Source organism: Theropithecus gelada, chromosome 4 (genome assembly GCF_003255815.1).
Source record: "Theropithecus gelada isolate Dixy chromosome 4, Tgel_1.0, whole genome shotgun sequence".
Lineage (NCBI taxonomy): Eukaryota > Metazoa > Chordata > Mammalia > Primates > Cercopithecidae > Theropithecus > Theropithecus gelada.
Window position 1 is genome coordinate 86,373,064 of NC_037671.1, and position 24,573 is coordinate 86,397,636.

General features: G+C 37.1%; 1 protein-coding gene and 2 pseudogenes across 1 annotated transcript in view; 1 reads left to right on the top strand and 2 right to left on the bottom strand.

Annotated features, from left to right (window-relative positions):
* CFAP206 (cilia and flagella associated protein 206) overlaps positions 1 to 24,573 on the top strand; it is a 55,170-nt gene that overhangs the window by 27,621 nt on the left and 2,976 nt on the right. Inside the window, exon 12 of the mRNA XM_025383748.1 lies at positions 24,079 to 24,222. Within this exon, the coding sequence (XP_025239533.1) occupies positions 24,079 to 24,222 (144 nt within the window). The remainder of the gene's footprint in view (positions 1 to 24,078; positions 24,223 to 24,573) is intronic.
* Positions 4,572 to 5,621, bottom strand: LOC112622129 (annotated as a pseudogene).
* Positions 8,194 to 23,603, bottom strand: LOC112622130 (annotated as a pseudogene).

Genomic DNA, 24,573 nt, shown 5'->3' on the forward strand with positions numbered 1-24,573 from the left:
AATTTTTATTTCCACTAAAAGGTTAGTTACTCTGAAAATGTACCAATTTAACTTCATTATAAGGCTTGTCAGTTATCCATAATCCTGCGAGGACTTGTTAATACCTCAGTTTGTAATATTTGCCAATTTGATGAATTTAAAATGGTACTTATTATTGTTTCTTTTTTTTTTTTTCCTGAGATGGACTCTTGCTCTGTTGTCCAGGCTGGAGTGCAGTGGCGCGATATCAGCTCACTGCAAGCTCCGCCTCCCTGGTTCAAGCAATTCTCTGCCTCAGCCTCCTGAGTAGTTGGGATTACAGGCGTCCACCACCACGCCTGGCTAATTTTTGTATTTTTAGCAGAGACGGGGTTTCACCATCTTGGCCTGGCTAGTCTTGAACTCTTGACCTCATGATCCACCCACCTTGGCCTCCCAAAGTGCTGGGATTACAGGCATGAGCCACCGCGCTGGGCCCTTATTACTGTTTTATTGTGCATTTTTCTAATAGTGAAGTTTAGCATTTCTTCTTATTTATCTGTTCAGGTTTCCCCTTCTGTGCATTGCCTATTTATAACTTTTGCCAGTTTTTTTTTTTTTTTTTTTTCCATTCGCTCTTTCTGTTTTTAAGTTGTTGATTGGCAGTTCCTTTCTATTCTAAATATTAATCTTTTCTAAGTTATAGAAGTTGCAAATGTCTTTCCCAGCCTGACACCTCTCTGTTAACTTTGTAAGTCGAATCCTTCATTGAAGACACATCTTTAATTTTAATGTAGTCGTATCTAATGATTTTTTCCTTTAAAGATTGTACTTTTTAAAAATCTTATTTTAGAAATTCTTCTCTGTCCTAAGATTATTCTTTTACATTTTATTTTTATTTTATTTTTATTTTTTTGAGACAGAGGCTCACTCTGTAGCCCAGGCTGGAGTGCAGTGGCATGAACATAGCTCACTACAGTGTTGACCTTCTGGGTTCAAGCAATCCTCTTGCCTTGGGCTTTTGTGTAGCTGAGACCACAGGCATGCACCACCATGCCTGGATAATTTTTTTTTTTTTTTTTTAGTTTTTCTAGAGACGGTGCCTCACTTTGTTGCTCAGGCTGGTCTTGAACTCCTAGGCTCAAGCAATCCTCTTGCCTCAGCCTCCCAAAGTGCTGGGATTACACGCGTGAGCCACCACATCCAGCCCATTTTCTTCTTTTTAAATTGTCAATCTAAATAACAGATACTCTCTAAAAGAAAATGATATTTGCTCAGGACAAGGCACTGCAATGGGAATACACTTACCATAGTAAACTATGTGTGTATTCAGAGAGGTAAAGAAAGACAAAGTCTGTTAAGGGAAAAGTTAGGAGGATTACATAATTGTTGAAGATAATTATCCTGGCCAGGCGTGGTGGCTTATGCCTGTAATCCCAGCACTTTGGGAGGCTGAGGTGGGTGGATTATAAGGTCAGGAGTTCGAGACTATCCTGGTCAACATGGTGAAACCCTGTCTCTACTAAAAATATGAAAATTAGCTGGGCGTTGTGGCGCGTGCCTGTATTCCCAGCTACTTGGGAGACTGAGGCAGGAGAATTGCTTGAACCAGAGAGTCGGAGGTTGCAGCGAGCCGAGATCACACCACTCCACTCCAGCCTGGCAACAGAGCGAGACTCTGTCTCACAAAAAAATAATAATAATAATTATCCTTGGCTTGGTTGGACAGGCAGTTGCTGGGCAGATGTCATCACAGAAATATTTTTTCTGTGTAAGGTTGTGGTGACCTTTGTGCAGGATTGTGTTTTTTGGAGAGTCTTTTTGATAATTTTAAAAAGGGATTTGCCATGGGAGCCCTTCCTTCCTGGCCGTCCCTGGCTCTGTTTGTCAGAGTTTTTAACACAAGTGACACCATTTTGATTCTGACAACTTTCACACAATTTATTTTTTACACTGAGATCTTTAGTCTATTTGGAGATAATAAAGGATTCTAACGTTATTTTTCTTCATGTAGTAAGCCAGTTTTCCTAATACGATTTACTAAATAATGTAAGTGTATTTCCCACAAAATATGATGCACCTCTATTGCATTAACAACTTTCATATGAAATAGGTTTATTTCTAGGCTTTCTATTCCATTGCATTGGTCTATTTATCTCTATCCTAATGCCACACTGCTTTAATTACTATTGCTTTATAACATATTTTATTATCTGATAAGGAGGCTCTCTTCTTTGCCTTTTAGTTTTCAAAATTTTCCATGTAAGTTTCTTAATGAATTTGCTAAGTTTCCCCAAAAAATCTTACTGGAATTTTAACTGGAATTGCATTAAACTAATGAAATAATTTGTGGGAGAATTTATATATTTATTGTACTGAATTGTCCCCTCAATAAAAATACCATTTTCATAGTGTTTTTTTCCTATAGTAGTTTCATTAATTATGCCTTCATAAAACTTGATGGATTTAGTTATATTTTATTCTCTACTTATTTCTAAAATAGTAGTTGAATTTTTGCCATTCATGTATGTATTCCTAAATAATATATATCTGTGAAACAACTTCATTTTGCCCAATTTTCTGTTCGTTGATTTCTCTTTATCTTAGTGATTTGCAGGAAGTGTTTTTTCAAAATTATATTTTGGATATGAATTCTTTGTTAAATATATGTTTTGAGGATATGTTTTCTCAGTTTGTGGCTTATGTTTTCATTCTTTTTGTGGTATCTCTTGATGAACAAGTCTTCCATTTTAATGTGTAATGTGTCATTTTTTCTTCATGTCTTGTTTAAGAAGTTCTTATGTATTCTGAGGTCACAAAAATATTCTTACCTTTTTTTTAAAAAAAGAAATGTATTTTGTCTATTATGTAGAGCCTTTAGTTCACTTGGATTTTATTTTTGTTTGTGGTGGGAGGTAAAGAACCAATTTTATTTTTTTCCCATTTGTAGTGAAATTGTTGTAGACCATTTGTTTAATAGTCTCTCCTTTCCTCACTGATCTACAGTGTCTTATCAATAACCACAGGCTTATTTTTGCACTCTCTATTATGTTCAGTTACTCAATTTTTAAAAAATTCCTGTATTGATGTCTTCAATAGCTTTATAAGTCTTGATATCTGGTAGAGTAAATTTTCACATTCTTTCTTCTCTGAAAAGTCTTGTCTGTACTAGACTTTTTACTTTTATAAATTTGAGAAGTACATAATGAAATTCCATTAAAAACCCTTGAAGGAATTCTGATTGAAATTGCCTTGTATATGTAGGTTAGTAAGAGAAGAATGGACATTTTTACAACATTGAGTCTCCCTGTCCAAAGCATCAATGTAGTTTTGTAATATTTCCTATCAAAGAATTGCACATTTTTTGGTTAGATTTATTTGTAGGGACTTCATATTTTTTGTTGCTATTTTAAATGCTGTTGATGCTTAGGATTGAATTTTAGTTCATTATTGCTTATATTATGGAAATACAGTTTATTTCTGCATATTGATTTTATATTCAGCAACCTTAATAAACTCCCTTACTAATTCTAATAATTGATATTTGACAGTCTATTGATATTTAGAGTCTGTTAGTTGTTTTTTTTTTTAATGTGGGCCATCACAATATATGCAAATAATAATTCTTTCCCCTAGACTTTGTATTTTTTTAACGCTATATTGCTTTATTACAGGAGGTGAGTGTTGTTGTGGGGAGTGGGGGGCATCCTGGTGAGGAAATAAATCAGAGGACTGCAAATGCAGGGAGCGATAATGTTAAAATCGTAATATGCAAAATGAATAATTGCAATCATTTTCTTAAGACTCAACTCATAGATGGAAAATTTTAATTGCTATTGCAGAAAGCATCTGTATGAAGTAGAAAGTGGTTTTGATAACATAAGTAGAGAATATCTAGAAAATAGAGGTAAATTGGATGTAAAATTCTGGCAGCAATGTAATGTCCCCAGTGGTAAGGCTGAGGCCAGCGCCTAATGAGGATGACAGTTCTGTGGGGAATTTTGGGTGGTACTTGGAGAAATATTACACTATGCATAAACCAAGCTGAACTGCTTTCACAAGTGTTACAAAGTTTCATATAGTAAAAGGTTTGTTTGTTTTTTCTACAAGCACTCCATTTTCACAGCAAGAGTGTACTGAATACTTAAACAAGGAAGAGCGTATACATGGAAGATATAGTATGTAGCTCTTTGATATACTAATGCATAAAATTCAAAATGATTAAACTATAGCACATGTGGGGCTTTTTTTTTTTTCTTTTTTTTTGAGACAGAGTCTTGCTCTGTCGCCCAGGCTGGAGTGCAGTGGCACGATCTCGGCTCACTGCAAGCTCCGCCTCCCGGGTTCACACCATTCTCCTGCCTCAGCCTCCAGAGAAGCTGGCACTACAGGCGCCCGCCACCACGCCCAGCTAATTTATTTGTATTTTTAGTAGAGACAGGGTTTCACCGTGTTAGCTAGGATGGTCTCGATCTCCTGACCTCGTGGTCAACCCGCCTGGGCCTCCCAAAGTGCTGGGATTACAGGCGTGAGCCACCGTGCCCGGCCCATGTGGGGCTTTTTACAATGACAAGGTGGTGGTTACAGAAAGCATGACCCTAGGGTATCAGTCTCTAGAAAGCAACCATCACCCTTCTATGGGTGTTTTCATTTTGCATTTTTTCTTCATTTTTCTTAATCAGCTCTGCTGTTGGCTGCTTCTTAGCAAAACCGCTAAGAACAAAATTGTAATCATTGAACATAGTACTCTGGCAATCAGGACATTTAAAACCTTCCATATTCTAGGGGCAAAGAAAGTAGTGTGTGACATTTAAAACTATGATTTACAAGCAAGGTAGCACAAATTTTCCTGCATGAAAGACTTCCACAACTTTCCCAGCCAGGTCATCATAAAAGGTCTGACTTAAGGTTGTTTTGAAGCTAACATAAAAAAATTATGTTTCTGGAGTGATGTGAATAGTCTGGTAAATTCCATCCGATTTCATTCCATTGATTGAATACCCACAAGGATTTAACAGTGTGGCAGAACCTAGTATTAGGTCACTATTTCCACTCTCATGAGTGACATCCTTTGTAGTGATGCCATCTTTCATGTAGGACTGATTCATAACTGCTTGGTCAAGCTCACTATCAAAATTTCCAGGGTTTAATCTGTTTGCTTGCCAGATTCTCTGGGAAATCCAGAGTATGTACAAGTACCAACAGTCAGAATTCACACATTCCATACAATATGCTATTCCACTTGGGAAAATTATATTAAGAAACTGTTTCTTCCTGGAAATTCTGGTGTGGGCACACTTGGTGAGAAGGCTTCATGAAATTTCAGGCAAATAAGAGAAGCTTTTCATTGAGCCAAATCCGCTGTAATCCCTAGCAGGCTTCAACAGGTGAACCAGTGCTTTCAGCAAAAGTTGGTCCCATATGTCTTCCAAATAAAACGTCTCTTGGAGATAAACGTGCTACTGTCACTGAGTACATAAGCTTCCTGATTGTCAGTTTTTGTCACACTTACAATGGAACATTGCAGATCCTTCCAAAATATGTCACCCTCAGATCTTGGAGTGGTAAAAAGATTTCCAGATTTTTGGTTTGCATGGGGTTGCTGCCAGGAGAACCTCCAGCAGCTTCTAGGTCCCATTGAAAAACCGTGCAACTTCCGTCATCGTGAGACTAGAGAACAATCAACAACCACAGTAAATCAACTAAATGAAATACTTTTTTATTCTGCTGCTGCTGCTGCAAATTGTTCAGGATGTGTTACATTCCGCTTCCTTTTTTGCTATAATTTTATATTGATATTTTTTAAGGATTAAAAACTCTTCCTGCTTTTTCTTTCTTTCTTTTTTTGATAAGTAAAAGTTGGACTTCAGACTGAAAATAGAGGCAGATACAATTCAGTCTCCTGTAGTCTGTTGTTTCACCATTAGAGAGTACAGTGAGCACTAGCTAATGTTGCAGTCTGTACTGTGGAGGGCTGTAGATGTCATTATACTCTACTTTTGTCTTATCTTCCTACATTGACAAGCAACTCTAGTATAGTATTAAATAGAGGTAGCGAAATTGGGTAGCTTTGTCTTCTTATCCCCCCAAATAATTTTCTGATATTTCATAATTGCAGTGCTCATTGTAGCTTTTTGTGGATTTCGTTTTCTTAAGGATTTCCTCTCTAATCTCATTTGCTGAGAGTTTTTTATATGAATAATTATTGAATTGTATCAAATACTGTTTCTGCATCTTTTGAGATGAGCGATTGGCATTTATCCTTTAATCTGCTAATGTGGTGAATTATATTATTTCTAAAATTAAGCCAACTTTGCATTCCTGGGATCAATCCAACTTGGTATGGTTTATTTATTTAAAAAATACATTCTTGAGTTCAGCTTTTTAATTTTTCTTTGGCAGTTTTACATTTATATTCCTCAGTGCAATTAACCTATGCATTTCCTTTCTTTTACTGTCCATTGTTTTGATGTGAAAGTTATACATGTCTTATAAATGAGTATGAATGTTTTACATTTTCTTTTCTCTGAAATAATTTATGTATAATTGGAATTATCTGGTAATGTATGCTGATAAAGTTCTCTGGGCTTCTTTGGTTGGAAACATTATAACTATGCTAAATTAAACTATAAATTTAACTACTTCTGTGATTACAGGAATTTTTTCCAGGTAGTTTATTTCTTTTGTATCAGATTGAATAAGTTGTATTTTTCTAGGAATTTATTCAAATCATCTAAGTTTTTAAACTTATTCTCATGAAGATTTCACAATATCCTTTTATTATTTGCTTAATCTCTAAATTATCTTATGGTCTCTTTTAAACTCCAGATATTGTTTATTTCAGCCTTCTCTTTATTTTGATCAATCTTGCCAGAGCACTAGTTTCTCAGTCTTTCTAAAGAATCAGCATTTGACTTTATTGACCCTATTTCATGACTGCTTTCATTTTATATTTTCATCTCTGATCTTTATTATTTTCCTTTATCTAGTTCATTTATTTTATTCTATTTGTTTTTTAGCTTTTAAAGATAGATGCTTAGCTCATTAGTTTTTAGCCTTTCTTTTTAACTTAATGCAATACATTTCCTTTTTACTATACTATGAGAGTTGTATGTCACTTAAGTTTTTAAAAAATAATTACAACCTTTATTTTAGATTCAGGGGGCACATGTGCATGTTTGTTACATGGGTTTATTATAAGCATGAAGCCGAGGTTTGGGGTATGATTGATCTTGTCACCCAGGTAGTGAGCATAGCTCCCAACAGTTTTTCCGCCCTTGCCCCCCTCTCTCCCTCCCCACTCTAGTAGCCCCCACTATCTATTGTTGCCATCTTGATGTCCATGAGTGTCCAGTGTTTAGCTCCCACTTTTGAGTGAGAACATATGGTATTTGGTTTTCTGTTCCTGCATTAATTTGCTCAGGATAATGGCCTCCAGCTACATCCATGTTTCTGCAGCATACTTTTAAACATAGTTATTTTCATCATAGTTCGGTTCTGAATATTTTTTTTTTTTTTTTTGAGACGGAGTCTCGCTCTGCCGCCCAGGCTGGAGTGCAGTGGCCGGATCTCAGCTCACTGCAAGCTCCGCCTCCCGGGTTTACGCCATTCTCCTGCCTCAGCCTCCCGAGTAGCTGGGACTACAGGCGCCCGCCACCTCGCCCGGCTAGTTTTTTGTATTTTTTAGTAGAGACGGGGTTTCACCGTGTTAGCCAGGATGGTCTCGGTCTCCTGACCTCGTGATCCGCCCATCTCGGCCTCCCAAAGTGCTGGGATTACAGGCTTGAGCCACCGCGCCCGGCCGGTTCTGAATATTTTCTAATTCTCTTTAGCATTTCTTCTTTAGACTACAGGCTGTTTATGTTTGTTAGTTATACTCACAAAGAGTTTCCATTTTACATTGCAAAGCTATTATTAATATCTAATTTTTAAAAAGAATCCAAGAGACTTTTAAAATTTGTTTTAAATATTTTTAAGGTTTAAAAAGTGTTTAACGTTTGTAATTCCTAGTAGGAAAACATTATCTGAATGCATACCCTAATGGCAAACCACTGTAAAATGCTTCAGCTGCATTTGGGGTAGAGGGGTAGGGATTATCCTCGAAGCACCCCAGCTCTCTTGATGAGAAAGTCAGAGGTAGAGTGGTTTGTATTATTGCAACATCCATTAGATGGTCCAGGTTGCGCTTCCTTCACCAAGGGCTTTTTTTTTTTTTTTTTTTTAATCAGATGGGTATTATGCCTGACCTCCAAATTTGGCTGACAATTTACTAATGAGATTTGTAACCTTTCCATTGTACCGGTATTTTGACATACTTGCTGGGTTCTAGGCCACATCCTAGAAGGCCACCATAACTTCTGGACCCGCATGGCTGCAAGAACCTCTGGCTCACTAAGAATGTCATTGCGTCCAGGCATTCCTGCCATTCCAGGCATTCCTCCGTGAATATTACCAGGGCTTTCCACAGGAAAGCCAGCTGGGAAAGAGAGCCTACTGAGTTCCTGATCCTTCTGGGCTCTCTCATGCTCTTTTTGAACCTTTTAAACTATTTTTTCTTTGATCTCTCACTCTTTATGATTTTGCTCATACTTTCTCTGATGTTCTGCAATTTTCTAGGCCCTAAGTTGAACTTTCAGCATTGTGCCAGCATCTTCATAATCCAATTTACAGACAAGGGGCAACATCACGGGCCGCTTCTCCCCAGTGGCCCAGAAGTCTGTGTGCGAAAACCACTTGTAAGGCTTGCCACTTGTAAGGCTGGGCTGAATCAGGATTTATTTCTATGGCTCTGTTACAGTATCAGATGGCAGCATTTGGCCTCTGTAATTTGTTGAAGACACTGGCTCTCATTAGCATACAGAATGGTCAAGAGATTCAGCTTGAAGGCATCTGTGAATAAGTCAATGACTTTTTGTGGTTCACCATCATTTAGGGCTTCAATGGCAGCCACTTTCTTATCATTTGCCTGATCCAGCATCTGTTATCTCTGCATTTTCATCTCCCTTTTCTTTTTTATTTTTAAAATTTATTATTACTTTTAAAATTTTAAGTTCCAGGATACATGTGCAGGACATGCAGGTTTATTACAGAGGTAAATGAGTGCTGTGGTGGTTTGCTGCCCCTGTCAACCCATCACCTAGGTATTAAGCCCAGCATGCATTAGCTATTTTTCCTGATGCTTTCCCTCTCCCTGCCCCTCCAACAAGCCCCGCTGTGTGTTGTTCCCCCTCTGTGTCCATGTTTTCTCATTGTTCAGCTCCCACTTATAAGTGAGAACACGCAGTGTTTGGTTTTCTGTTCCTGCGTTAGTTTGTTGAGGATAATGTCTTCCAGCTCCATCCATGTCCCTGCAAAAGTCATGATCTCATTCCTTTTTATAGCTGCATATTATTCCATGGTGTATATGTACCACATTTTCTTTATGCAGTCAACCATTGATGGGTACTTAGGTTGATTCCATGTCTTTGCTATTGTGAATAGTGCTGCAGTGAACATACACATGCATGTGTCTTTATAATAGAATAATTTATATTCCTTTCGGTATATACCGAGTAATGGGAGTGCTGGGTCAAAAGGTATTTCTGGTTCTTAAGTCTTTGAGGAATCACCACACTGTCTTCCACAATGGTTGAACTAATTTACACTCCCACTAACAGTGTAAAAGCATTGCTATTTCTCCGCAGCCTCACCAGCATCTGTTGTTTCTTCACTTTTTAATAATCGCCATTCTGACAGGCATGAGATGGTATCTCATTGTGGTTTTGATTTGCATTTCTCTAATGATCAATGATGTTGAGCTTTTTTTCATATGTTTGTTGGTTGCATGAATGTTTTCTTTTGATAAGTGTCTGTTCATGTCCTTTGCCCACTTTTTAATGGGGTTGTTTGTTTTTTTCTTGCAAATTTAAGTTCCTTATAGATTCTGGATATCAGACCTTTATCAGATGGATAGATTGTAAAACTTTTCTCCCATTCTGTGGCCTGTCTGTTCACTCTGATGATAGTTTCTTTTGCTGTGCAGAAGCTCTTTAGTTTAGTTAGATCCCATTCATCAGTTTTTGCTTCTGTTGCTGTTGCTTTTGACATTTTTGTCATTTAATCTTTGCCTGTGTCTATGTCCTGAATAGTATTGCCTAGATTTTCCTTTAGGGTTTTTATAGTTTTATAGTTTTGGGTTTTACATTTAAGTTTTTAATTCATCTTGAGTTAATTTTTGTATAAGGTGTAAGGAAGGGGTCTAGTTTCAATTTTCTGCATATGGCTAGCCAGTTCTTCCAGCACCATTTATTAAATAGGGCATCCTTTCCCCATTGGTTGTCAAAGATCACATGGTTGTAGATGTGCAGTTTTATTACTGAGTTCTCTATTCTGTTCCATCAGTCTATGTGTCTGTTTTTGTACCAGTACCATGCTGTTTTGGTTGCTGCAGGTTGCAGTATAGTTTGAAGTTGGGTAGCATGATGCCTCCAGCTCTGTTCTTTTTGCTTAGGATTGTCTTGACTATATGGGCTCTTTTTTGGCTCCATATGAATTCTAAAGTAGTTTTTTCTAATATGTGAAGTATGTCAATGGTAGTTTAATGGGAATACCATTGAATGTATAAGTTACTTTGAGCAATATGGCCATTTTCACAATATTGATTCTTCCTATTCATGAGAATGGAATGTTTTTCCATTCGTTTGTGTCTTCTCTGATTTCCTTGAGCAGTGGTTTATAGTTCTCCTTGAAGAGGTCCTTCACTTCCCTTACTAGCTGTATTTCTAGGTATTTTATTCTCTTTGTGGCAATTGTGAATGGAAGTTCATATCATGATTTGGCTTTCTGCTTGTCTATTGTTGGTGTACAGGAATGCTTGTGATTTTTGCAAATTGATTTTGTATCCTGAGACTTTGCTGAAGTTGCTTATCACCTTAAGACGCTTTTGGGCTAAGACAGTCGGGTTTTCTAGATAGAGGATCATGTCGTCTGGAAACAGACAGTTTTACTTCCTCTCTTCCTATCTGAATATCCTTTATTTTTTTCTCTTGCCTGACAGAACTTCCAATACTATGTTGAATAGGAGTGGTGAGAGAGGGCATCCTTGTCTTGTGCTGGTTTTCAAGGGGAATGCTCCCAGCTTTTGCCCATTCAGTATATTGGCTGTGGGTTTGTCATAAATGACACTTATTATTTTGAGGGATGTTCTATCAATACCTAGTTTATTGAGAGTTTTTAACATGAAGAGATGTTGAAATCTACGGAATGCCTTTTCTGTGTCTGTTGAGATAATCATGTGGTTTTTGTCTTTTGTTCTGTTTCTGTGATGAATTACATTTATTGATTTACATATATTGAACCAGCCTTGAATCCCGGGAATGAAGCCAACCTGATCATGGTGGATAAGCTTTTTGATGAGCTGCTGGATTCAGTTTGCATCAGGATTGCATTGAGGATTTTTACATCAATGTTCATCAGGGATATTGGCCTGTAGTTTTTGTTGTTGTTGTATCTCTGCCAGGTTTTGGTATCAGGATGATACTAGTCTCAAAAAATGAGTTAGGGAGGAGTCCTTCCTTTTCCGTTGTTCGGAAGAATATCAAAAGAAATGGTACCAGTTTCTCCTTGTACCTCTGGTAGAATTCAGCTGGAAATCTGTCTGGTCCTGGGCTTTTTTTGGTTGGTAGGCTATTTATTACTGCCTCTATTTCAGAACTCGTTATTAGTCTATTCAGGGATCCAACTTCTTCCTGGTTCAGTCTTGGGAGGATGTATGTGTCTAGGAATTTATCCATTTCTTCTAGATTTTCTTTTTTATTATTATTATACTTTAAGTTCTGGGATACATGTGCAGAACGTGCAGGTTTGTTAAATAGGTATACACATGCCATGGTGGTTTGTTGCACCTATCAACCTGTTATCTAAATTAGGTGTTTCTCCTAATGCTATCCCTCCCCTAGTCCCCCAACCCCCGACAGGCCCCAGCATGTGATGTTCCCCTCCCTGTGTCCATATGTTCTCATTGTTCAATGCCCACTTATGAGTGAGAACATGCGATGTTTGGTTTTGTGTGATCATAGCCCACTGCAGCCTCAAACTTCTGTTTCAAGCAATCCTCCTGCCTTGGCCTCCCAATTAGCTGGGACTATAGCCACATGCCACTGGACCTGGTTTTAGAATCTCTTTTTAACTTGAGTTTTCATGTGTCCTTAATTTTTAAAATTTTCTATTGATACATAATAAATGTATATATTTGTGGGGTACATGTAATATTTTGATACATGTATATAATGTATAATGATCAAATCAGGGTAACTGGCATATCCGTCACCTCAAATGTTTACTACTTCTTTGTGTTGGGAACATTCAGAATCCTCTCCTCTAGCTATTTTGAAATATAAAATACATTTTTGTTAACTATAGTTGCCCTACTGTGCCCTAGAATACTAGAACTTATTCCTCCTTTCTAACTGTAATTTTGTCCCTATCCACTGCCCTTCCCAGCCTCTAGTAACCACTATTCTCCTCCCTACTTATATGGGCATGATCTATGGGATCAACCCTTTTAGCTCCTACATGAGTGAAACATGGTATTTGTCTTTCTGTGTCTTGTTTATTTCATTTAATATAATGTCCTCCAGTTCAATCCATGTTGCTGTAAATGACAGGATTTCATTCTTTTTTATGGTTGAATGATATTCTATTGTGTAAATATACCACATTTTCTTTATCTGTTCTCCTGTTGGTGGACACTTAGGTTGTTTCCATATCTTGACTATTGTGAGTAGTGCTGTGATAAACATAGGAGTGCAGATATCTCTTTGAGATACTAATTTCCTTTCCTTTGGATATATGCCCAGCAGCGGGATTACTGGATCATATGGTATTTCTATTTTTAGTTTTTTTGAGGAGCCTTCATACTGTTTTCCATAATGACTTGCATTCCCATCAAACTTGCATTCCCATCAAAAGTGTATGAGTTCCCTTTCTCGGGCCGGGCGCGGTGACTCACGCCTGTAATCCCAGCACTTTGGGAGGCCGAGGTGGGTGGATTACGAGGTCAGGAGATTGAGACCATCCTGGCTAACATGGTGAAACCCCGTCTCTGCTAAAAAATACAAAAAATTAGCCAGGCATGGTGGCAGGCGCCTGTAGTCCCAGCTACTTGGGAAGCTGAGGTAGGAGAATGGCATGAACCCAGGAGGCAGAGCTTGCAGTGAGCGGAGATTGTGCCACTGCACTCCAGCCTGGGAGACAGTGAGACTCTGTCTCACAAAAAAAAAAAAAAAAAAAAAAAAAAAAAAAAAGTTCCCTTTCTCTACATCCTCACCAGCATTTGTTGTTTTTTGTCTTTTTTATAATAGGCATTTTAACTGGGATGAGATGATAGCTGATTATGCATTTCCCTGATTATTAGTGACATTGAGCATTTCTTATATACCTTTGGCCATTTATATGTTTTATTCTAAGAAATGTCTCTTCAGATCATTTGCCCTTTTTAAAATTGGATTATTTGTTGTTTTTGTTTTGTTTTTGCTGAGCTGAGTTCCTTGTAAGTTCTGGATATTAATCCCTGAATGGATAGTTTGCAAATGTTTTCTCCCATTCTGTAGGTTGTCTCTTTCCTCTGTTGATTGTTTCTTTTGCTGTGCAGAAGCTTTTTAGTTTGATATAATCCCATTTCTCTATTTTTGCTTTGGTTGCCTGGGCTTTTGAGGTCTTATCCAAAAGATCTTTGCCCAGACCAATGCCCTGAAGCATTCTCCTCTTTTCTTCCAGTAATTTCATAATTTTGGTTCTTACATTTAAGTCTTCATTTTGAGTTGATTTTTACATAAGGTGAGAGATAGAGGTCTAGTTTCATTCTTCTGCATATGGATATCCAGTTTTCCAAGCACCATTTATTGAGGAGACTGTCCTTTCTCCAGTGTGTGCTTTTGGCACCTTTGTTGAAAAATCAGTTGGCTGTAAATGTGTGGATTTATTTCTGAGTTCTGTATTCTAGTCTATTGGTCTCTGTGTTTTTATGCCAATACCATGCTCTTTTGGTTACTATAGTTTTGTAGCATATTTTGAAGTCAGGTAGTGTGATATCTCCAGATTTGTTCTCTTTGCTCAGGATTGTTTGGCTAATCTGGGTCTTTTGTGGTTCCACATGAATTTTAGGATTATTTTTCTATTTCTTGAAGAATGTCATTGGTATTATGATAGGGATTGTGTTGAATTTGTGGATTGCTTTGGGTAGTATCATGATTTTTTAATGTACCATTTCTTTATAAATGTGTGTATATATTTCCTTTGAATAAAAAATGAAAATGTGTGTGTGTGTGTGTAATTTTGGAGCTATGATATAGCCACTTACCATAAAAAGTCTCAAAGCTACTTATGGCAAAAAAAACAAAAACAAAACAAAACAAAAAAAAGGTATGTTTCACCCTTCAAATTACCACCAGATTGAGAGGCAGAGCAAGATGGCAGAATAGAACCCTCCAGTGATCATCCCCCGACAGGAACATCAAATTGAACAAGTATCTACGTAAGAAAGGACCTTCATAAAAGAACTAAAAATCAGGAGAGCAATCACAGTACCTTTTGTAAACATCATATCAAGGAAAGAGGTACTGAAGAGGGTAGGAAAGACAGTCTTTAATTGCCTATACTACCCTTCCCTCATGCCCCAGTAGCGGCCACGTGACACAGAGAGAGAATCTGTGTTCTTGGTGGAGGGAGAGTAAAGTGATCGTTGGGACTTTGCATTGGAATTCAGTGCTGCCCTGTCACAGCATAAAGCAGTACAGGGTAGAATTCAGCCAGTGCCCATGGCGGGAGCATTCAGACTAGCCCTAGCCAGAAGGGAACTGTCCATCTCAGCAGTTGGAACCTGAGTTCTGGCTAGGCCCAGTATCATGGGCTATAGTGTACTAGGGTCCTGATAAACTTGAAAGGCAGTCTAGGCCACACTGACTACAGTTCCTGGGCAAGTCCTGGTGCCATGCTGGGCTCAGAGCCAGTGGACTTGGGTGCATGTGACCCAGTGAGACACCAGCTGCAGTAGACAAGGGAGTGCTTCCATTACCCCTTTCCCAACTCTAGACAGTGCTGCTTGGAGTTCTGGGAGGAAAGGGAAGAGTACAGAGGACTTTGTCTTGCAATTTGGATACCAGCTTAGCCACAGTAAAATAAAGCTCCAAGCAGAGTCCTGAAGCCCCCATTCCAGGCCATAGTTTGTAGATGACATTTCTAGACCCACCCTAGGCCAGAAGGTAACCCATTGCCCTGAAGGCAAGGACCCAGTTTTGGCAGAATTCACCACCTGCTGACCAAAGAGCCCTTGGGTTTTGAATAAATATCAATAGTAGCCAGGCAGCACTCACCATGGGCCTTGGGCAAGACCCAGTACATGCTGGCTTCAGTGTGATCCACCACATTCATCGCTGTGGTGGCCACAAGGAGAGACTCTTTCTGCTTGAGGAAAGGAGAAGGATAGTAAAAACAACTTTATCTTGCAACTTGGATGCCAGCTCAGTCACAGTATAATAAAGTGCAAAGCAAACTCCTAAAGTTCCTGTTTCTGGGCCTTAGCTCCTGAAGGGCATTTCTAGATCTGTCCTGGGCCAGTAAGAAATCCACTTCCCTGACAGGGGAGGCCTAGTCCTGGCAGGATCTATCACTTACTGACTAAAGAGCCCTTGAGCCTTGAATAAACATCAGCAGTCGCCAGAAAATAGTTGCCACAGTACCGAAACCCAGTACTGTGCTGGCTTCAGGTGTGACCCAGCACAGCCCCAGTGGTGGTGTCCAAGGGGGTGCTTGCCTCACCTCTCCTCCCACTCCATTTGGCACAACATGGAGAGAGAGATTTTGTTTGCTTGGGAGAAAGTAAGGGAGGAGAACAAGAGCCTCTGCCTAGTAATCCAGGGAATTCTCCCAATCTTACCAAGACCACCAAGGCAGTACCTCTATGGGTCTGCAACAGTCATAGTGTTACTGGGCTTGGGGTGCCCCCTAATATACATATGGCTGCAATGACCAAAGACATAGATCACAACACTCAATTCCCTTTGAATACTTGGAAAGCCTTCTCAAGAAGGACAGGTACAAACAAGCCCAGATTGCTAAGATTAGAATAAATACCTAATTGTCAATACCCAGACATTGACAAACATCCAGAAGCATCAAGACCATCCAGGAAAACGTGACCTCACCAAGCAAACTAAATAAGGCACCAGGGACCATTTCTGGAGTGACAGAGATATGTGGCCTTTCAGACAGAATTCAAAATAGCTGTTTTGAGGAAGCTCAGTGAAATCCAAGATAATGCAGAGAAGGAATTGAGAATCCCATCAGATAAATTTAACAAAGAGATTGAAATAATTAAAAACAGGAAGTTCTGGATCTGAAAAATCTGACAAATCAAAGAATGTATCAAAGTCTCTCAATAAATACTTGACCAAGCAGAAAAAACAATTGGTGAGCTCGAAGACAGGCTATTTGAAAATACATAGTCAGAGGAGTCAAAAGAAGAAAGAATAAAAAATAATACAGCACATTTACAGGATCTAAAAAATAGCCTCAAAAGGACAAATCTAAGAGTTATTGACCATGAGGAGGTAGAGAAGAGATAGGGGTAGAAAGTTTATTTGAAGAGATATTAACAAATAATTTCCCAAACATAGAGAAAAATATCAAAATTCAAGTATAAGAAGGTTATAAAATGCCAAGCAGATTTAACCCAAACACTACCTCAAGAAATTTAATAATCAAACTCCTAAAGGTCAGGGATAAAGGATCCTAAAAAGAGCAAGAGAAAAGAAAGAAATAACATATACAGGAGCTCCAATACATCTGGCAGCAGATTTCTCTGTGGAAACTTTACAGGCCAGGAGAGAATGGCATGACATACTTAAAGTGCTGAAGGAAAAAAACAAAACAAAACAAAACAAAACAACTTTTATCCTAGAATAGTATATATCTGGTGAAAATATCCTTCAAACATGAAAGAGAAAGACTTTCCCAGACAAATAAAAGCTGAGGGATTTCATCACCACCAGACCTGTTCTACAAGAAAAGTTAAAGGGAGTTCTTCAATCTGAAAGAAAAGGATGTTAACAAGCAATAACAAATCATCTGAAGGCATAAAACTCATTAATAGTAAGTACACAGACAAATACAAAATGTTATAATGCTGTCATTGTGGGGTGTAAACTATTTATATCTTGAGTAGGAAGACTAAAAGAATAACCTATCAAAAATAATAACTACAACAACTTTTAAAGACATAGATAGTATAATAAGATTTAAATAGAAACAACAAAAAGTTAAGTGGCGGTGGGGGGGGGGTTTATCAGTTTTTTCTTTGCTTGTTTTTGCAATCAGAATTAAGTTGTCATCAGTTTAAAATAATGGGTTATAAGATGTTACTTGCAAGCCTCTTGGTAACTTTGAATTTTAAAACATACAATAGATACGCAAAAATGTAAAGTAGGAAATTGAAACATACCACCAAAGAAACCCACTTTCACAAAACAGAAGACAGGAAGGAAGGAAGAAAGAGAAGGCCACAAAACAACCAGAAAACAAATCACAAAATGGCAATAATAAACCCTTATTTATCAATAATAGCACTGAATTAAATAGACTGAACGACTCTCCAGTCAAAAGACAGAGTAGCTGAATGGATTTAAAAAAACAAAACCCAATGATCTGTTGCCTACAAGAAGCACACTTCACCTATAAAGACAAACATAGACTGAAAATAAAGGGATGAAAAAGGTTATTCCATGCAAATGAAAACCAAAAAACAGCAGGAGTGGCCATACTTGTATCAGACAAAATAGATTTTAAGACAAAAACTATAAAAAGACACAGGGAAGGTCATTATATGATAAATGTATCAATTCAGCAAGAGGATGTAATAGTTATTAATATATATGCACCCAACACTGGAGTATCCAGACATATGAAACAAATATTAGAGCTAAAGAGAGAAATAGACGCCAATACAATAATAGCTGGAGACTTCAACATCCCACTTCAGCATTGGATATATCTTCCAGACAGAAAATCAGCAAAGAAACATAAGACTTAATCTGCACTGTAGACCAAATTGACCAAATACTTACAGAACATTTTGTCCAAAGGCGACAGAATACATATTCTTCTCCTTAGCACAAGGATCAGTCTCAAGGATAAGACAAAATACAAAATAATTTTTGTATTTTTGTAGAGACTGGGTTTTGCAATGTTGGCCAGGCTGGACTCGAACTCCTGACCTCAAGTCATCCACCCACTTCGGCCTCCCAAAGTGCTGGGATTACAGGTGTGAGCCATCACACCTAGACTGGAACTTTGGAAACCATATAAACACATAGAAATTAAGCAAGACGTTCCTTAATGACCAATGGGTCAGTGAAGGAATTAAGGAAATTAAATTTCTTGAAACAATGAAAGTGGAAACACAAAAGCAGTACTAAGAGAGAAGCTTATAGCAATAACCATCTACATGAAAACAGTAGAAAGATATCAAATAAAAAACCCAAGCATGCATCTTAAAAAACTGGAAAAGCAAGAGCAAACCACACCCAAAATTAGTAGATGAAAAGAAATAATAAAGATCAGAGCAGAAATAAATGAAATTGAAATGAAAAAAATATAAAAGATCAATAAAATGAAAAGGTACTTTTTAAAAAAAGGTAAAATAGACAAATTGTTAGCCAATAGTTACACTTTAGCCAGGCTAGGAAAACATGAGAGAAGACCCAAAGAAAATCAAAGATAAAAAAGGAGACATTACAACTGATATCACAAAAATTCAAAGGACCATTAGAGGCTACTATGAGCAACTACATGCCAATAAATTGGAAAACTCAGAAGAAATAAATTCATAGACACATCAAACCTACCAAGATTGAACCATGAAGAAATACAAAACCTGAATAGATGAATAACAAGTAAGGAGATGAAACCCTTAATAAAAGGTCTCCCAGCAAAGAGAAGCCAGGGACCCAGTGGCTTCACTGCTGAATTCTACCAAACATTTAAAGAAGAATGAATATCAGTCCTTCTCAAACTCTTTCAAAAGGTAGAGGAAGAGGGAATACTTCCAAACTCATTCTACAAGGCAAGTATTATGCTGATACCAAAACCAGGCAAAGACACATCAAAAAAAGAAAACTGCAGGTCAGTATTGCTGATGAACATTGATGTGAAATCCTTAACAAAATACTAACAAACTGAATTCAACAACACATTAAAAAGATCTTTCATTATGACCAAGTGGGATTCATCCCATAGATGCAAGGGTAGTTCAACATATGCAAATCAATGTGATACATCATGTCAGCAGAATGAAGACAAAAACCATATGACCATTTTAATTGATGCTGAAAAAGCATTTGATAAAATTCAACATCATTCTATGATTTAAAAACCTCAAAAAAAACTGGGCATAGAAGGAATATACCTCAACACAATAAAAGCCATATACAGCAGACCCACAGGTAGTATACTGAACGGGGAAAAATGAAAGCCTTTCCTCTGATATCTGGAACAAGACAAATATGTCCACTTTAAACACTGTTATTCAACATAGTACTAGAATTCCTAGCTAGAGCAATCAGACAATGGAAAGAAATGAAGACATCCACCTTGGAAAGGAAGAAGTCAAATTATGCTTGTTTGCAGATGATATGATCTTACATTTGGAAAAACCTTAAGACTCCACCAAAAAACTAATACAACTGATAAACAAATACAGTAAAGTTGCAGAATACAAAATCAACATACAAAAATCAGTAGCATCTCTGTATGCCAACAGCAAAGAATCTGAAAAAAGTCAAGAAAGTAATCCCATTTTCAATAGCCACAAATAAAATTAAATACCTAGGAATAAACTTAACCAAAGAAGTGAAAGATCTCTATGAAGATAACTATGAAACATTGAAGAAAGAAACTGAAGTTGGCTGAACACGGTGGCTCACGCTTGTAATCCCAGCACTTTGGGAAGCTGAGATGGGTGGATCATGAGGTCAGGGGATCGAAACCATCCTGGTTAACACAGTGAAATCCCATTTCTACTAAAAATACAAAAAAATTAGCCAGGCATGGTGGCGGGCACCTGTAGTCCCAGCTACTCGGGAGGCTGAGGCAGAAGAATGGTGTGAACCTGGGAGGCGGGGCTTGCAGTGAGCCGAGATGGCGCCACTGCACTCCAGCTTGGGCGACAGAGTGAGACTCCGTCTCAAAAACAAACAAACAAACAAACAAACAAAAACAGAAAAGAAAGAAAAAAGAAATTGAAGAGGACACAAAGCAACATAATGGATTGGACAAATTAATATTGTTAAAATGTTCATATTACTCAAGCATCTACAGATTCAATGCAATCCCTATCAAAATACCAATGACATAAATAGAAAAAATAACCTTACAACTTATATGGAATCACAAAAGACCCAACTTATATGGAACCACAAAAGACCCTGAATAGCCAACCCATCCTAAGCAAAAAGAACAAAACTGGAGAAATCACATTACCTAATCTCAAATTATACTACAGAGCTATAGTAAGCAAAATAGCATGGTACTGGCATAAAAACAAGACACAGACCAATGGAACAGAATAGATAACCTAGAAATAAATCCATACATGTACTGTGAACTCATTTTAAATAAAGGTGCCAAGAATATACATTGGAGAAAGGACAGTCTCTTCAACAAATGTTGCTGGGAAAACTGGATATCCATGTGCAGAAGAATGAAACTAGACCCTGTCTCTTGCCATATACAAGAATCAAATCAAAGTGGATTAAAGACTTAAATCTGAGACTTCAAACTATTAAACTATTAATACTACAAGAAAACATTGGGGAAACTCTCCAGGACATTGGACTGGGCAAAGATTTTTTGGGTAATTCCCCACCAGCACAGACAACCAAAGCAAAAATGGACAAATGTGATCACATCAAGTTAAAAAACTTCTGCACAGCGAAGGAAACAACAAAGTGAAGAGACAACTCACAGAATGGGAGAAAATATTTGCAAACTATCCATCTGATAAGGGACTAATAACCAGAATATATAAGGAGCTCAAACAACTCAAGTAGGAAAGAATCTAGTAATCCAACTGAAAAATAGGCAAAAGATCTGGATAGACATTTCTCAAAAGAAGATATACAAATGGCAAATAGATATATGAAAAGGTGCTCAACATCACTGATCATCAGGGAAATGCAAATCAAAACCATAATGAGATATCATCCCATCCCAGTTAAAATGGCTTATATCAAAAAGACAGGCAATAACGAATGCTGGTGAGGATATGGAGAAAGGGAACCCTAGTACACTGTTGGTGGGAATGTAAATTAGTAAGCCACCATGGAGAACAGTATAGAAGTTCCTTAAAAAACCTAAATATAGAAATACCATATGATCCTGCAATCCCACTGCTAGATGTATATCCAAAAGAAAGGAAATCAGTATATCAAAGAGGTATCTGCACTCCCATATTTATTACAGCACTATCCACAGTAGCCAAGATTTGGAAGCAACCTATGTATCCATCAAAGATAACTGGATAAAGAAAATGTGGTACATATACATAACAGACTACTATTCAGCTATAAAAAAGAAAGAGATCTGTCATTTGCAAAAACATGGATGGAACTGGAGAACATTATTTTCAGTGAAATAAGCCAGGCACAGAAAGACAAACTTCATATGTTCTCACTCCTTTGTGGGAGCTAAAAACTAAACTGAAATGGAGATAGCAGAATGATGATTACCAGAGGGCTGGGAAAGGTAGTTGTGGGGAGTGAGAAATGGGGATGGTTAATGGGTACAAAAATATAGTTAAATAAATGGATTAAGATATAGTATTTGATAGCACAACATGGTGAGTATAGTCAACAGTAATTTGTTGTACATTTCAGAATAACTGAAAGAGTACAACTGGAATATTCATAACATGAAGACATGATGACTGTTTGAGGTGATGGACACCCCATTTACCTAATGTGATTATTAATCATTGTGTGCCTTATCAAAATATCTCATGTACCTGATAATTACGTACACCTACTATATACCCATAAAAATTAAAAAATACCACCAAATTAAGTTTGCCAAGTCAGTAGTTCTCAAATTTGTTCAAATTGTAGAGTTCCTGGAGCTGGTAATTCATTTTGATGAGTATTATAAATGTTGCTATCTTAAGTTTAACACATGTAATTGTTTGCTTAATTAGATGTTATACAAAATTCTAATTTAGAACAAATGATTGCAGGAGCCAACTACTTTGAAAAATTATGAGGGGAAAATTTACAATAGAAAATTTTAATAATTTTTCTGCAAATTAGAAAATGCCTTTCATTTTACTCTGAATTCAAAATTCTTCTGTTTTTTGTCTGTAAGATGAAATCCAAATTTGGGGGACTGGTGTTTGGGGCATACATGTCTTTTTATCCTTCTATTTCTACTAATTCCCTCCATGACCTCTCTGTCAGAAAAACTGTGAGATACATACTGGTCTTAAACTTGTTCTATATGGCCTAGTCTTCTATTTGTTAAAAGATAGTTTTCAAAAATGGGTAAAATTGTTGTCATGCAGATATGCAGATATGAAACTGAACATGTGTTAAGAGTAATCTATTCATTAATCAATGAGGGGACCAGGTAGATGTTATAACCAGTTCAAAAGAGAACCCTAAGAACAGACACATTTATAGATCAGGAATATTCAAATGAATGTGTAAATGGAGGCAACACTGATTTTTCCACGTGGGGAAAGGGAGTCAGCTGAACTTCTACAGACAGGATAGACTGCATGTCTACAGAAATTATTTAGTCTTGCTATCACTCATTTATAACTTACAGAGTTGTAAGATAGCCCAAGGACAGTGAAAGCGTAGAATCAGATGACTGAAAAGGTATGTTGTATGTGGATAATGCATAGTTTTCCACTAAAGCATAATTTTTTCCTATACACTTGGTCTTGTTTTTTCCTGTCTTTCTGGATATTTAATTCCCAGCTGACCTTTAATATCTGCAGAAATGAGTTTTCTCCCTGTCTTTTTCATGTAGTCTTTACTGTCTAATTATTTACTTGCCATTTACTTGTATGGTACAGTATTGTTAACTATCTTTTTAGCATTTTTAAAATCTACTTAACTATATCATAAGATAATTTTATAGTCAGAAATTATATCAAATGTTAGACACTCAGTGATTATCTGTTGTTTGGAAAGAATATCTTCTCCCTCCTTTTTACTGTGACCTAAGTTCCTTAAACCTCTACCACTCCCTCCAACAACGTCAACAATGTCATGTTCAGCACTAATATATCTTGTGTAGCCTGGAATTAGTGAATTCTTAATATTGGATTCCCCAGAAGAAAATCAGTATATTCAACTAAAAACAAAGCAAAAACCTTGGTTGACAACCTGCTATGTAGGCATAGCTTGAGTTCAACATATGTCTTAAAGAGGTTTCGATAGTTTAAATAGGTGTGATTTTTACCTAATGTTTAATAGCTATTTTCCATTTCTATCCATTTTCAACAGGTATTTACTTATGTTATCAGTTGTGCAAAGTGGGGAGGGATATTTGACTTGGGAATGAGGGATGTTTTCTGCTTCCAAAATACACGTCCTACAGAAAACCAAACACCGCATGTTCTCATTTATAAGTGGGAGCTAAAAATTGGGTATGCATGGACATAAAGGTGGGACCAGTAGACACTGGAGACTGCAACAGTAGAAAAAGTGGGAGGGGGGCATAGGCTGAAAAATGAACTATTGGGTACTGAGCTCACTGCCTGGGTGATGGGTTCAATCCTACCACAAATCTCAGCATCGTGTGATATACCGTTGTAACAAACCTGCACATGTGCCCCCCTGAATCTAAAATGAAAGTTAAAAATAAATACCCCCTACATAAACAAAATCATGAAGCCGTAATTCCCAGAAAAACAATTATATTCAGCTCATTAATTATGTGCTTATTTTCTTTACTGGTATTTACAAGTATATTCCATGTCCAAAAATTCTTGTTTTTTAAGTGTTTTGTCAGTTTTAGCTAAATATTTTAGTTATCGGTAAATAATGTTTATTTTTTCCAAGCACTAATTACAAAACTCCACTTCTTTAGATGAGAGATGCTGACAAACATTATATAAAACCAATTACAAAATGTGAAAGTAGCACACAGACGGATACACACATACTGCCACCAACAATTGTGAGATCATATGAGTGGAATGAATGGGAATTAAGAAGAAAAGCTATAAAATTGGTTTGTAACAATATTTTCTAAAATTATATGTTGGGGAATTTTAATCTGTTGTTAAAGAGTTGGTAAATTATTTATATAAAATAACGAGTTTTATACAGTGTTCTTTGCTAACAAAAATATAATTTATAATTTGCTAGGTTTACATTATAAGATTGTCTTCTAATTTTAAGCATATGTAGAACAATGGTAATTATCTATCTATCTATTTATCTGTCTGTCTATCTATCTATCTATCTATCTATCTATCTATCTATCTATCTATCTATCTATCATCAGTTTTAAAACTTGGTGCTAGTATTTAAAGCACTCCCAACTTCCTTTAATCACTTAAGGTATACCATTCTTTTTTTT